Here is a 15,802-nt window from a genome sequence, read left to right on the forward strand (position 1 = left end):
AATAGCCAAGTCTCGAGCGAGATCTTGTTTCATTATCATAGATTTACAGATTTAAAATTGTACTAGTGGCAGACTGTCTTAGCTCTAAGGATCTTAAAATAAACCAGTAGATTGCACATGTGTGTACTTACAAGAGAAAAGCTTTTGAGACAACATAGCTCATGCTTCCAGGTTTTAAAAATTGAAATGATACAGTTCATCCAATAACCCAGCTCTACTCGCTCTACACTGATGACTATGTGGCTTGGAAGAACACCACCATTTACAAATTCGCTGATGAAATCACCCCAGCAGACTATAGATATATTATAAATAAAAAGGGCAATAAGTTAGCATATAGGAGAGAGATTGAAAATAGCCAAAGTGAAGTAAAATACAATCAATATTTCGGGCCTGAACTCTTCAACAGGAGGTCACTGGCAATCTTAAACCAGGTTTAAAGAATTATTGAAGACCCCAAACATCCATCACACATCATCTTCAACCTGCTACCATCAGGTAGGAGCATCAAAATCACGAGAGCCAGGCTTATACCCACATTCTGTGGGATTTGTGGAGTTTCTCTTAAATTGGTGCAGACTAGAAGGGACGACATGGCCTGTTTCCGTACTGTAATTGTTATATGGTTGTTATGGTTAACACCAAGGTTCTCTTGCATAAATGGCTTATTTTGTTATTCTTGTCAAATAGTTTCAAAAATCTAAATCTAACGAATTATTATGCCTGAATCGGCCATTACACACAAGAACTTTGTGTTTCAAAAGAGACCGACTCTCATTCTCCAAATAAGATCCAGTCTATTTAAACCTCTCTTCCTGACAACACCCACAACATTTCAGCATACTTTCCTTGCCCCTCATCGAATGCATTCGCCTCCTCTCCAAGCTAGTGAGCCCAGACTTGGACATCATATCCCAATGTATTCGAAAGAGACCGACTCTCATTCTCCAAATAAGATCCAGTCTATTTAAACCTCTCTTCCTGACAACACCCACAACATTTCAGCATACTTTCCTTGCCCCTCATCGAATGCATTCGCCTCCTCTCCAAGCTAGTGAGCTCAGACTTGGACATCATATCCCAATGTATTCGAAAGAGACCGACTCTCATTCTCCAAATAAGATCCAGTCTATTTAAACCTCTCTTCCTGACAACACCCACAACATTTCAGCATACTTTCCTTGCCCCTCATCGAATGCATTCGCCTCCTCTCCAAGCTAGTGAGCTCAGACTTGGACATCATATCCCAATGTATTCAAAAGAGACCAACTCTCAATCTCCAAATAAGATCCAGTCTATTTAAACCTCTCTTCCTGACAACACCCACAACATTTCAGCATACTTTCCTTGCCCCTCATCGAATGCATTCGCCTCCTCTCCAAGCTAGTGAGCTCAGACTTGGACATCATATCCCAATGTATTCGAAAGAGACCGACTCTCATTCTCCAAATAAGATCCAGTCTATTTAAACCTCTCTTCCTGACAACACCCACAACATTTCAGCATACTTTCCTTGCCCCTCATCGAATGCATTCGCCTCCTCTCCAAGCTAGTGAGCTCAGACTTGGACATCATATCCCAATGTATTCGAAAGAGACCGACTCTCATTCTCCAAATAAGATCCAGTCTATTTAAACCTCTCTTCCTGACAACACCCACAACATTTCAGCATACTTTCCTTGCCCCTCATCGAATGCATTCGCCTCCTCTCCAAGCTAGTGAGCCCAGACTTCATATCCCAAAGTGTTCAACCACATTTTAATTATGATCCCTGCTAATTAACGACTCATTGCCTCACAGACACATCAAAACTACTTGACTTCACAAGGACCCATTCCAATTCCAAGGCTATTATAATTTCTAGGAAAGAAATCAACATTCAATAAGTTGGTTATCCCTCAGGAAATAGCTCAATGCTGAAAACCCCAAACAATAAAGTGATCATTCAGTGAGGCTTTGACATTCTTATTTAAATGTACAAGCACTTTGAGGAGAGAATTGCATTTAAAAGGCCAAGGGTGGGATGGATCTTTGACAAAAACTTGCCCAAATCTGTCACCAGGAGAGGCTTTCTGCTGCCTGGTTAGTTCTGCAAGGCCAGATCTGCACAGAAAGTAACGCACATACCCTATTCGAACTCAAGGGCGCTCCTGAAGGGACGAAGGCGACGGGGAGAGGGTTAGGAAGCACGGCCGCGAGGGGCTGAGTGGCCCCCTGCTGACGTCCCACTCCCCGCTCAGCTGAGGAGGCCACGACGGGCCTGCCCCAAGGGAAACGTGTGGAGACGCCCCCCCCCGGCAGGAAGTGGCACAGTCGCCCACGTGGTTTCCGCCGCCCCGCCGCCGGGGGGAGTCGTGACGGGCTGTTGGTCCGTCTCCCTGAGCAACGCAGAACATGGCGGACGAGGAGACGGAGCCTGCGGGAGCCCGGCTCCCCTCGGAGCGTTCGTTCGAGATGGGAAATGGTGGGAGGAAATGCTCGGTGGAGTAAGTGCACTGGAGCGATCGGCTCCCTGTCCGCCTCAGGCGTGGGAGTGGTGGGGGGGGGGGGGCAGTGCTCTTTCATTACTGCCGCCCTCAATATGTTTCTCTGCGTGTGGCCCCCCCCCAAAAAAAACTTCACCCCCCCCCCCCCCACATTGACCTCTCCCATAAGCATTTGTTTGGAGCTCTAATGCTGGTAGCTATGGAACGGTATTGCACGATGCTGGGATTGACTGGTGATCAGGATGTGCTGGGATTGACATGATCAGGATGTGCTGGGATTGACATGATCAGGATGTGCTGGGATTGACTGGTGATCAGGATGTGCTGGGATTGACATGATCAGGATGTGCTGGGATTGACATGATCAGGATGTGCTGGGATTGACATGATCAGGATGTGCTGGGATTGACATGATCAGGATGTGCTGGGATTGACTTGATCAGGATGTGCTGGGATTGACATGATCAGGATGTGCTGGGATTGACATGATCAGGATGTGCTGGGATTGACTTGATCAGGATGTGCTGGGATTGATTTGATCAGGATGTGCTGGGATTGACATGATCAGGATGTGCTGGGATTGACTGGTGATCAGGATGTGCTGGGATTGACATGATCAGGATGTGCTGGGATTGACTGGTGATCAGGATGTGCTGGGATTGACATGATCAGGATGTGCTGGAATTGACTGGTGATCAGGATGTGCTGGGATTGACTGGTGATCAGGATGTGCTGGGATTGACATGATCAGGATGTGCTGGGATTGACATGATCAGGATGTGCTGGGATTGACTGGTGATCAGGATGTGCTGGGTTTGACATGATCAGGATGTGCTGGGATTGACTAGTGGTCAGGATGTGCTGGGATTGACTGGTGATCAGGATGTGCTGGGATTGACTGGTGATCAGGATGTGCTGGGATTGACATGATCAGGATGTGCTGGGATTGACATGATCAGGATGTGCTGGGATTGACTGGTGATCAGGATGTGCTGGGACAGACATGATCAGGATGTGCTGGGATTGACTGGTGATCAGGATGTGCTGGGATTAACTGGTGATCAGGATGTGCTGGGATTGACATGATCAGGATGTGCTGGGATTGACATGATCAGGATGTGCTGGGATTGACATGATCAGGATGTGCTGGGATTGACATGATCAGGATGTGCTGGGATTGACATGATCAGGATGTGCTGGGATTTACTGGTGATCAGGATGTGCTGGGATTGACATGATCAGGATGTGCTGGGATTGACTGGTGATCAGGATGTGCTGGGACAGACATGATCAGGATGTGCTGGGATTGACTGGTGATCAGGATGTGCTGGGATTGACTGGTGATCAGGATGTGCTGGGATTGACATGATCAGGATGTGCTGGAATTGACTGGTGATCAGGATGTGCTGGGATTGACTGGTGATCAGGATGTGCTGGGATTGACATGATCAGGATGTGCTGGGATTGACATGATCAGGATGTGCTGGGATTGACTGGTGATCAGGATGTGCTGGGTTTGACATGATCAGGATGTGCTGGGATTGACTAGTGATCAGGATGTGCTGGGATTGACTGGTGATCAGGATGTGCTGGGATTGACTGGTGATCAGGATGTGCTGGGATTGACATGATCAGGATGTGCTGGGATTGACATGATCAGGATGTGCTGGGATTGACTGGTGATCAGGATGTGCTGGGATTGACATGATCAGGATGTGCTGGGATTGACTGGTGATCAGGATGTGCTGGGATTAACTGGTGATCAGGATGTGCTGGGATTGACATGATCAGGATGTGCTGGGATTGACATGATCAGGATGTGCTGGGATTGACATGATCAGGATGTGCTGGGATTGACATGATCAGGATGTGCTGGGATTGACATGATCAGGATGTGCTGGGATTTACTGGTGATCAGGATGTGCTGGGATTGACATGATCAGGATGTGCTGGGATTGACTGGTGATCAGGATGTGCTGGGACAGACATGATCAGGATGTGCTGATTGACTGGTGATCAGGATGTGCTGGGATTGACTGGTGATCAGGATATGCTGGGACAGACATGATCAGGATGTGCTGGGATTGACTGGTGATCAGGATTTATTGTCATGGAATTCGGTGTTTGCAAATCACACCATTCCACAATTTAAACGCCATTATCAATTATGGAAATAAGAGCCTATTGGAAGTTAGTAACACTCAGTATTTTCAAAAAATATACATTCATTTTTTAGCTTCGAAGCATTCACTGGCATGATATCATTTATTGCCCTTGAAAAATGCCAGCACTTGAAATGCTGCACTTTCTGGTGATGGGTTTTTCAAGAAGGGAACGAGCCCTCATTTGGGTTTCATGTGATTCCAAATTCAAAGCAAAGGAGTTGGCTTTTCCAAAATGCCCCAGCAACACAGTTGACATAGCACAGTTAGCTGTCAGCACAACACTTATCACAGTGCCAGCAACCTGTATTTGTATCTGGCACTGTCTGTAAGGAGTTTCTACTTTCTCTCCATGGATTTCCTCCGAGTGCTTCAGTTTCCTCCCACCGTTCAAAATGTACAGGGGTTTGTAGGTTAATTGATGTATTTGAGGGTCAGAAAAGCCTGTTACTGTGCTGTATTTCTCAATTTAATTCAATCAGTTCAGAAGCAATAACTACTGATCTTGCATAAACCACCTCTTGTTCCTTGAATGAGACATCCCAAATTCACTTGTCTGGCATTTTAAACACCACCCCCTTCCACTATCGTCTGCACTAGAGCGACTAACAAATGCTTAGGAGAGAGGATTTCTCAATCCTGAAGGAGGAGCATAAGACACTTAGGCACGTCACCAGAAAGAATGTGTAATAGTTCATGGGATTATTCAGTTTGACGTGTTTGTTCATGTTGAGAGAGAATAATATGCAGGGAGATGTGGCAAGTGGCGGAATGGGACTGAAAGAATTGGTTTATTTGGAGCCATCATAACTGATGGGCTAAATGGTTTTATGTACTGATATAATTCTGTGACATCGTGTATATGAATCAATAGAACTCCAATGGTTTCTTCAAATTAGGTAACAATAAGAACTGATCAAAGCAATACTTTCATTGATCCATGGAAGAGTAAGTGGAGATCTAGATGTGGTAGCTCACTTGTTCAAAAGCAAAAGGAATTGTGGATTAATTATGTAATTGAAGTTAAATTGTAAAATTTAATAAAAGGGTCAACCACAATTGAATAAAACTAACAGAAATTACAAAAAACGCTGCTCATACCTCAGACCCAAAAAGCATATTGCAATCCTCAGAACCCAAGGCTGTTATCAGAGTGAGGCTTTTAATGTATTACATGTTATGAAATTATATATATTTTAATGCAGTGAATTGGCATTCAACAAAATGTACAACTAACAATGATTGTTATGTATAGCAATAATAGGGAAAATGATCTGTTGAAAATAGCTGCAAATCTTGATTTTAGCCAATGGTGTCACTAGGGTTGGTGTCACCCAGTATGGGAACTCATGGTGTCACCCCCTCCGCCACCATGGGCCTCCACCCATACCAGACCATACAGAATCCTTAGTGATGATTTTTGTACTAATGTTACTCGAAAATTGTAATTCCCGTATATCACTGAATGTAATGGCAATAGTAGTGAAACAACTTGCAAGATTAAAATTACACCTTGTGATAGTACAGACCTATCACCAATGTATATAGTTACAGTATCTAGAGTGTGCTTACAGCGATTGGCTGAGAGCTTAGCCACGCCTACTGTCTGGGCCTTAAAGGGTTATGTCCCGAGCCAGGTCGGATCATTCTAGACTGGTCGGCCACCTGTGAAGAGCTCCTGTCTTTTGCTAATAAAAGCCTTGGTTTGGATCAACAAGTCTTTGGTTCTTTTGACGAGCTCCACACACCTTTAAATTACAATATCATATGCACAGCAGCTGTGAAAACAACAGTGCATGCTTGCACCACATGCAGATGAAATCACATGATTCAAAGCATCATTGTTATTGGGTAATAATGACAGCTCTGACCAGAGCGCATTAGAAGGTTCAAAAAGTAAATTAGCAGAGAGTTTTAGCCTTTAGGTATATTGATACATGTAAGTTGGACTTAGTGAAAAATGTTTTTGATGTTATTATTAACTACAGTAGGGGTCTCCAAAGTGGTCGATATTGCTGGGGGGGGGGGGGGGGGTTAAGTTTAAAATAATGCCTCCCTACCTCCCTACTTACCTTTCCGGTCCAGCACGGGGGTGGGGGGGGGGGTGGAGGGAAACTTACCTGCCATGTACCTTCATGTGCTGCCATCACGCTTCCCCCTCATTGCGCACGTGCCAGCCGGCCGCACCTGGCCCGCGGACCCTGAAAAGCTGCATTTAGCAGTTAAGTTCCCTCTTTGCTCCTTAATTTTTCCTCCATTTGAGGGTGTAGGGCAAATGGAGGACAAATTAATATCTGGCTTGAGGCGGCGCCAGACAAAGGGTTCAAAAGCTGGACTGACTGGCCGAAAACAGGATGTTTGGCCATCCTACCCAGCACCCCCTATCCAGCACTCCCCCCCAGCTCCATCCAGCCCCCCACTCCCCCCCCTCAGTTCCACTGAAGGGGTTGACAGTCTAAAAAATTTGGGGAACTCTGGACTACAGGAATATTTTTATAAAAATAATAAATTTCTGCACTAAAATTTTATAGACAGCTATTGTGATGCCAATGCTTTAGTGCACTCCCAAACATCTGCAAACAGTGTCCAAAACTTGGAAAAATAACTATTAAATGTAGTTATTGGATTTGTATTTCTTTTAATGTAGCCTTTTTTCAATACTTCAGTATGTAGGTAAACAAATTCATCCCTACCTTCAAAAGATTCGGCATCATGAGGAAAACCCTGAATGTCCACCCAGCATACGTGCTCTGTTCTCGCTGCTACCATCAGGAAGAAGGTCTAGGTGCCACAAGGCTCGCACCACCAGGTTCAGGAACAACTGCTACCCCTCCACGATCAGACTCCTCAACCACAAACTCAATCAGGAACTCATTTATTTTTGCACTTTATTGATTTTTTCTTCCATCTCTGTATTGCAGTTTTTTTTTAACATTTCTTTATATGTGTCCATTGAATCAGTTGTTGTTGCACTGCCAATAAGTGGTAATTCTGTCCAGCCTGCAGGAGCAAGAATCTCAGGGTTGTATGTGATGCCATGTCTGTATTTACTCTGACAATGAATCTGAATCTGATTCAACAATGTGCTAACTCTGGTGCAGATGTGGTGAAAGATATTTATGAAAATACCGTGCCTATGGACAACATAAAGTGTACTCATGTGCTTCGAAATATCTGTTAAAAAAATAATCCGTTGAAATCATGGTGAAGTCCTGGAGGGCTACTGCAGAAGAGCTTCAGTCAGAAAGGACGCCAAACCAAAACCCCATCTCCCTTTTCTGGAATATATTCCAGATATAAAATGTACAGAGCATTTTGTTTTCCCCTTGCTCATTTATGAGATAACATTACAGTGCTCTATATATTTTGCCTGTATGCATGGAAGTTGGATTGTAAACAATTTAATTGCCTCCACTTTTTGTGCAAGTAGCATGCAGAATATCCATAATTTTAGTCCTGTTTTGAAGGAGAGCACTAATTTATTCTGAATTGAGAAGCGAGGCCAGGGACACACTAGTGATTCAAAAAGTCAGAGAGAGATGCCAAATAGAAACAGGCCCTTCATCCAACGACCAACTCATTTTACATCGATCCCTACATGCTTTATGCTCCCTACATTCTCATCAACCCAGATTCTATAATTCACCCATCCACTGGGGCAATTTACTAACTGGTTCTACGTGAGTAATTAACCAACCAATCTGCAGATTTTTGAGATCTGGGGGAGGAAATCAGAACACCTGGAGAAAATCCAGTAAGATGAATCAATAATGATTTGGAGAGAAAGCAATTTTTAAGGAATATTATTTATCTTTTATGCAACGGGAAGGATGTTCTTTAGATGATTAAATATCATTCATTATTCCTCCACTCCTTTACGGTCTTATGAACAATTGGATATTTGCAAGATTATGTCACTTGTATTGACTATTCTTGATAGTCTTCTCCAAGCAAATCAGAGCATTTTATTGTGAAAATCACTGTTTCATGATCAATACCTTAATTAAATAAAATGGACTTGGAATGCTGTATACAAGTTTTACTGATGCTAAAGGGCAAGTGCTTAAATACAATTTACATTTATACAAAGTATGCATTCAAAACTACTGGAAACAAACGACTGTATTTTCTGCTGAAATGTTCAATCGCCATGGTTACAGATTGATTGGGTTGCTAGGAAACAAGGTTGCAGCTCTCCTATTTTAAACTTTCCAAGGGAGCTCTGCAGAATCTTCAGACAGTGAAAGGTTTAATTTTATATCACGCTTAATGCTTGACAATAATTACTAACATTATTATCAATATGAAGTATCTAGTAGAAATAAAATGATGATTAGTAATAGTCTTCTTTTCTTCTTTGGCTTGGCTTCGCGGACGAAGATTTATGGAGGGGGTAAAAAGTCCACGTCAGCTGCAGGCTCGTTTGTGGCTGACCAGTCCGATGCGGGACAGGCAGACACGATTGCAGCGGTTGCAAGGGAAAATTGGTGGGTTGGGGTTGGGTGTTGGGTTTTTCCTCCTTTGCCTTTTGTCAGTGAGGTGGGCTCTGCGGTCTTCTTCAAAGGAGGCTGCTGCCCGCCAAACTGTGAGGCGCCAAGATGCACGGTTTGAGGCGTTATCAGCCCACTGGCGGTGGTCAATGTGGCAGGCACCAAGAGATTTCTTTAGGCAGTCCTTGTACCTTTTCTTTGGTGCACCTCTGTCACGGTGGCCAGTGGAGAGCTCGCCATATAATACGATCTTGGGAAGGCGATGGTCCTCCATTCTGGAGACATGACCCATCCAGCGCAGCTGGATCTTCAGCAGCGTGGACTCGATGCTGTCGACCTCTGCCATCTCGAGTACCTCGACGTTAGGGGTGTGAGCGCTCCAATGGATGTTGAGGATGGAGCGGAGACAACGCTGGTGGAAGCGTTCTAGGAGCCGTAGGTGGTGCCGGTAGAGGACCCATGATTCGGAGCCGAACAGGAGTGTGGGTATGACAACGGCTCTGTATACGCTTATCTTTGTGAGGTTTTTCAGTTGGTTGTTTTTCCAGACTCTTTTGTGTAGTCTTCCAAAGGCGCTATTTGCCTTGGCGAGTCTGTTGTCTATCTCATTGTCGATCCTTGCATCTGATGAAATGGTGCAGCCGAGATAGGTAAACTGGTTGACCGTTTTGAGTTTTGTGTGCCCGATGGAGATGTGGGGGGGCTGGTAGTCATGGTGGGGAGCTGGCTGATGGAGGACCTCAGTTTTCTTCAGGCTGACTTCCAGGCCAAACATTTTGGCAGTTTCCGCAAAGCAGGACGTCAAGCGCTGAAGAGCTGGCTCTGAATGGGCAGTAATAGTACTGAATTCAAAATGACACAGAATTTACTTGCTTCACATATATTGTTTCAGTGGACCAAAGCAGCACCTGGTGGACAGCTTGATGATGGTTAAAAAAATTAAAAATGTACAGTACTTAAATGTACAATAAATTGGGCCATTATTAATGGAGGTCTGTTACTTTCGCTCATCATTTGATTTCAACACTGTCAACTTCCTGTTACAAATTTCAAGATGCCTTCAGGATTATTCTCAGCAATGAATCAATACTATTTCTTCGCCACACTCATTTGTGAAAACAAAATAAATTTATGGCTCTCACCTAACTTGCTTCAGGATAAATCAAGTCCAATTATTTTCCCCCATTACCATCACGGCATTTTCAAGGCTTTCCCAAATGAGCACAGGAAATGGTGAGATCTTCAGAGGACTACAATAGCACATGTTTGTGTCAAACTCCAAAAGAAAACTACCCAGGTTCTGGAAATACAAAACTTAGCAGAAATCCAACCGCTTGATTTAATATCTCCATCAAAGGAGGCATTTAATAAATCCTTGGTAAAATTCCGGTGGAAAGCCATCTTCACCCCCTTCCCCTCCAGGCCAGTCAACATTGATCTCGTACCATGAAAAATGATTGTTGTATGACCTGAAGTCAAGGGAGACAGGATACGAGAAGGTCACTGTAGAGTGGCAAAGGGCGCATGGACTAGCCCTATAGTCAGCAAGCATTTCTGATCTGGGGTGTTAGTCTGTCTGAAAACCCTCTTTTCCTGATGGCCAACTTGGAGAGCCCACCGACTGATGACAGCTCACGTGCCAGCGACGCAGGCACCCCGCTGGAAGGTCCCATTGAGGCATTTACCCCCTGCGAGCCAAATGCTCAGGCTGGTGGAGGACACTCTAGAGGAGGACCACAGCAGCCAGGCACATGACAGTGTGAGGAGCCCAGAACATGTGCCGTCATGGGCATACATGCCCATGAACACCACGTGCGGTCCAAGCCAACAATGGAGGAGAATCGTGTGGACTGTAAGCCTGAACAGTGCATGCAAAGCAGCATTCAATGCAAGTGTTAATCACATTTTATATTTGGTATGTTTGTCCATTTGTAATTTGGTCTTGACATGTGTGCTCTGTAACTTCTGTTTCATTGCTCTGAAGGCTCAGAGCGGGAAACCCACCTGGGACTGGGTCTGACTGCAGCGATGTGGAGTTTCGTGAGGGAGACGGAGGAATGATACCATGTACGGCACAAATGTACAACAGTACATGTGTTTACAGGGTGATCAGCAGGGTTCAGTGAGGCACAGTGTGGGTGGCACAGCGGGGATCCTGACCAAGATGTTGTTCAAGAGCAGACATCCATGATGCGGGAGGTGGTATGCCTCATGAACTGCTCCATTGCATTTCAGTCCTGCCCACCACAATTTACCCTTCACTCGGCTCCCCCTTCATCACCCTACCAGCAACCTTCCACCTCCACACTCCACCTGATCTAGCCCCAACTCCGATACCCCCTGTTATGTCCTCGGTTGTACTATCGGAGGTCTTAATAAACACTCAGAGAAGCTTGTAAGTTTACAGCACAAACTTTTACTCTCATCTCAGGCTGCTGGTCATGTATGAATACACTGTCACACTGAGCATGCTCACCACTCAAATGTGATGCAGCTCTTACAGCCTTGCAGTGTTCATGCTCCAGCATAAAATAGTCCCAAATTTCCACTATATATAACACCCCCCCTCACCTGCATGCCAACCCACAGAAGGAGTACCATCCCGCTGCTATGGAGAACATCCAATCCCAAGGGGAGGCTGAGTATTTCCGTTTCCCCCATCCTTTATGCAATGCCTTAAAGGTCAGTAAATGAGGGTTTTGTATTTTATTGCGCTGTGCATCACTTTTTTTTAAAACACTCAGTGAGGGACATTATTGCCAGGTGAAATGTTTATGTTGGAAGACTTTCAAATCAACCAATTTTGTCTTTTGCTATCTTACATTGCTGCACACAACATGAATGTATAAAAGTTCATAAGCAATTGTTTACGATAGATGGAAGTAATGCACACGGCAAGTAAATGAGGGATTGCTATTTATTGTACTGTGTATCATTTTTTACTGATGTTCAGCTTAGGGCATTATTGCAAGGAAAATGTTTACAATGTTGCGTTAAAAGACTGTCATGCCAGGGTGTCAGATAAAACTTTTTCATTTGTGATTTTTGCATTGAAGCTCATTTAAAGAACGTATAACATTGGATTAGCATATATTTACAATAGATGGTACTAATGCACATGGCAAATAATCCATGTTATATAGAGACAACTATGCCACTTTATAATTGTAAATTTGCACTGGTTGATTTTTAACATTCTGCAATGTGTTGGCACACCTCTTTATTGAATGATGTTCTACTTTGAAACATTTTAACTTTGCACTACCTGGCTTGTAATGTATTTCAATAAAGTTGAACTTTGACATCATGTCGCAGTCTACATTGTCCAGCCTCCCTGATGATTAAATAGTTGACACAATAGCATCACGGATAGCATGGGCAACACGTGCTGTGGAACCACACAAGGGACTTCTCTTTGGCTGTTACAGTGCCTGCTCCGCCATGATGATTCACTCAGGCAGTTAGCGATCCTTGTTAATCTCACATATATATGTGCAGGACACATCAGGCAATAACAACATCGGAAATGAAAAATGTACTAATGCCCATCTGCTTGCTCAAACGCCTCCATCGTCCCTTAAGGTGACCAAAGGCATTCTCCACCTCTATCTGTGCTGATCTCAGAAGATAGTTGCATTTTCGCTTCTGCATGATCCTGTGTGAGCCCCTTCATAAGGCAATTCCTGAGGGGGTAGGCAGGGTGCCTGACCAGATATGCTGGGATTTCAATGTGTCAGCTCGCATGGATACCTATAAACAGTCCAAAGAAGAGATGTGAGTATCGCATATAGCTCGCCAGTGGGTTATTACATGCTCACATTTAACATCCACTCTGTACACTTGTGTCATGGTGGACCAACTCATTTTTTCAGCCCTGCACACTATCTGTGCAGTGTAGTTTAGATACTTACTTCCTGTGGGAACAGGTATCCACAAGCATCCTCAGCCTTCGTGTAAAGGGGCAAGTTGGCTAAATCTTGAGCATCATGAGTGCAAGCAGGCCAATCTACATACATATCTGTGAAGGCAAACAGCACGATGCAATAGGTGACAACCTGTGGGTACTTACTTCTGCAGGCAGACAAATATTAAAGAGTACAGAATTCCCTTACCATCCTTCGTGGTCCATGACAGCTTGAAGAATTATAATGCCACCCTTATGGTTGTAGTAGGATGATTCGAAATCTTGTGGGTCAATTATGGGAATGTGTGTCGTCAATAGCCCCAGCTATCCGATATTATTTATCTGCAAACCCATTTATAATCTCCTGCAGGTATCTTCCTCTTGGTAACTGAATGAAATGCTTTGTAAGGGTCCGATTCAAGGCATGAGTCACCTGGGTCATGACCATCCACACAGTGGATAAATCAACACCAAAAAGAACACTGATGGTCACATGGGGTAGCATACCACCATAAGGCATTGGCAAGTCGGACTCGAGGTTCCAGGGGTCTTCTGAAGTTTGTCGCCTGATGCCTCAAATCTGTCTGGAGGAGGTCATATATGAAGGTGAAGGTGCTCCTCGACATTCGGAAAGGCTCCCGCCACTCTATCAAATTTTGTCTTGATGTTCCCCCACAGTACTGGCCCCTGTGCTCCACCTATCTCCCTCCTCACTCCAGTGTCACTCATGCGCTGAAAGGAGTACACTTATGCCAGGCGTCTATGTCTCGGTATAACGAGCTCAGCCTGGCTCTCCTCCTCCAGCTATTGCTTAAATATCTCAGTGTTTATACCCTGCTGTTCTTCAGTTTAAAACAGATCTTATTTGAAAGACTGAAGAATTCACATTGCAGGATCTCTGGAGAATGTAAGCACCTTTCACAAGTAGGTGTTAATTGAACTGACATCATAAAATGCTTGACCATTGTCTTGTTGGAGTCATGCTGTCTATCAGTTCTCTCTCTTTGGCTTGGCTTCGCGGACGAAGATTTATGGAGGGGGTAAAAGTCCACGTCAGCTGCAGGCTCGTTTGTGGCTGACAAGTCCGATGCGGGACAAGCAGACACGGTTGCAGCGGCTGCAGGGGAAAAATGGTTGGTTGGGGTTGGGTGTTGGGTTTTTCCTCCTTTGCCTTTTGTCAGTGAGGTGGGCTCTGCGGTCTTCTTCAAAGGAGGTTGCTGCCCGCCAAACTGTGAGGCGCTAAGATGCACGGTTTGAGGCGATATCAGCCCACTGGCGGTGGTCAATGTGGCAGGCACCAAGAGATTTCTTTAGGCAGTCCTTGTACCTTTTCTTTGGTGCATCTCTGTCACGGTGGCTAGTGGAGAGATTGCCATATAACACAATCTTGGGAAGGCGATGGTCCTCCATTCTGGAGACGTGACCCACCCAGCGCAGCTGGATCTTCAGCAGCGTGGACTCGATGCTGTCGACCTCTGCCATCTCGAGTACTTCGACGTTAGGGATGAAAGCGCTCCAATGGATGTTGAGGATGGAGCGGAGACAACGCTGGTGGAAGCGTTCTAGGAGCCGTAGGTGATGCCGGTAGAGGACCCATGATTCGGAGCCGAACAGGAGTGTGGGTATGACAACGGCTCTGTATACGCTTATCTTTGTGAGGTTTTTCAGTTGGTTGTTTTTCCAGACTCTTTTGTGTAGTCTTCCAAAGGCGCTATTTGCCTTGGCGAGTCTGTTGTCTATCTCATTGTCGATCATTGGCAACTTCAGGGGTTTCTACGAGGCTCTAAAGGCTGTGTACGGCCCCTCACCCCAAGTCCAAAGCCCGCTGCGCAGCTCAGACGGCAAAGTCCTCCTCAGCGACAAGATCTCCATCCTCAACCGATGGTCAGAACACTTCCAATCTCTTTTCAGTGCCAACCGCTCAGTCCAAGATTCCGCCCTGCTCCAGCTCCCTCAACAGCCCCTAAGGCTAGAGCTGGATGAGGCCCTCACCCAGGATGAGACATATAAGGCAATCGAACAACTGAAAAGTGGCAAAGCAGCAGGTATGGATGGAATCCCCCCAGAGGTCTGGAAGGCAGGCGGCAAAACTCTGCATGCCAAACTGCATGAGTTTTTCAAGCTTTGTTGGGACCAAGGAAAACTACCTCAGGACCTTCGTGATGCCACCATCATCACCCTGTACAAAAACAAAGGTGAGAAATCAGATTGCTCAAACTACAGGGGAATCACGCTGCTCTCCATTGCAGGCAAAATCTTCGCTAGGATTCTACTAAATAGAATAATACCTAGTGTCGCCGAGAATATTCTCCCAGAATCACAGTGCGGCTTTCACGCAAACAGAGGAACTACTGACATGGTCTTTGCCCTCAGACAGCGCCAAGAAAAGTGCAGAGAACAAAACAAAGGTCACCTTTGTTGACCTCACCAAAGCCTTCGACACCGTGAGCAGGAAAGGGCTTTGGCAAATACTAGAGCGCATCGGATGTCCCCCAAAGTTCCTCAACATGATTATCCAACTGCACGAAAACCAACAAGGTCGGGTCAGATACAGCAATGAGCTCTCTGAACCCTTCTCCATTAACAATGGCGTGAAGCAAGGCTGTGTTCTCGCACCAACCCTCTTTTCAATCTTCTTCAGCATGATGCTGAACCAAGCCATGAAAGACCCCAACAATGAAGACGCTGTTTACATCCGGTACCGCACGGATGGCAGTCTCTTCAATCTGAGGCGCCTGCAAGCTCACACCAAGACACAAG

The 15,802-nt window shown here is 45.1% G+C and overlaps 2 protein-coding genes across 4 annotated transcripts in view; one reads left to right on the plus strand and one right to left on the minus strand.

The window, feature by feature from the left end:
- Positions 1-2,307, minus strand: part of gaa (alpha glucosidase) — a 53,808-nt gene extending 51,501 nt beyond the window's left edge. For all 3 annotated transcript variants that reach the window (XR_011354898.1, XM_069930088.1, XM_069930089.1), the window contains exon 1: positions 2,128-2,307. The gene's annotated coding sequence lies outside the window, so the exon portion shown is untranslated. The remainder of the gene's footprint in view (positions 1-2,127) is intronic.
- ccdc40 (coiled-coil domain 40 molecular ruler complex subunit) overlaps positions 2,302-15,802 on the plus strand; it is an 89,553-nt gene continuing 76,052 nt past the window's right edge. The window contains exon 1 of the mRNA XM_069930080.1: positions 2,302-2,486. Within this exon, the coding sequence (XP_069786181.1) occupies positions 2,395-2,486 (92 nt within the window). The 5' untranslated portion in view covers positions 2,302-2,394. The remainder of the gene's footprint in view (positions 2,487-15,802) is intronic.

This window comes from Narcine bancroftii, chromosome 3 (genome assembly GCF_036971445.1).
Source record: "Narcine bancroftii isolate sNarBan1 chromosome 3, sNarBan1.hap1, whole genome shotgun sequence".
In the NCBI taxonomy this organism is placed as follows: Eukaryota; Metazoa; Chordata; class Chondrichthyes; order Torpediniformes; family Narcinidae; genus Narcine; species Narcine bancroftii.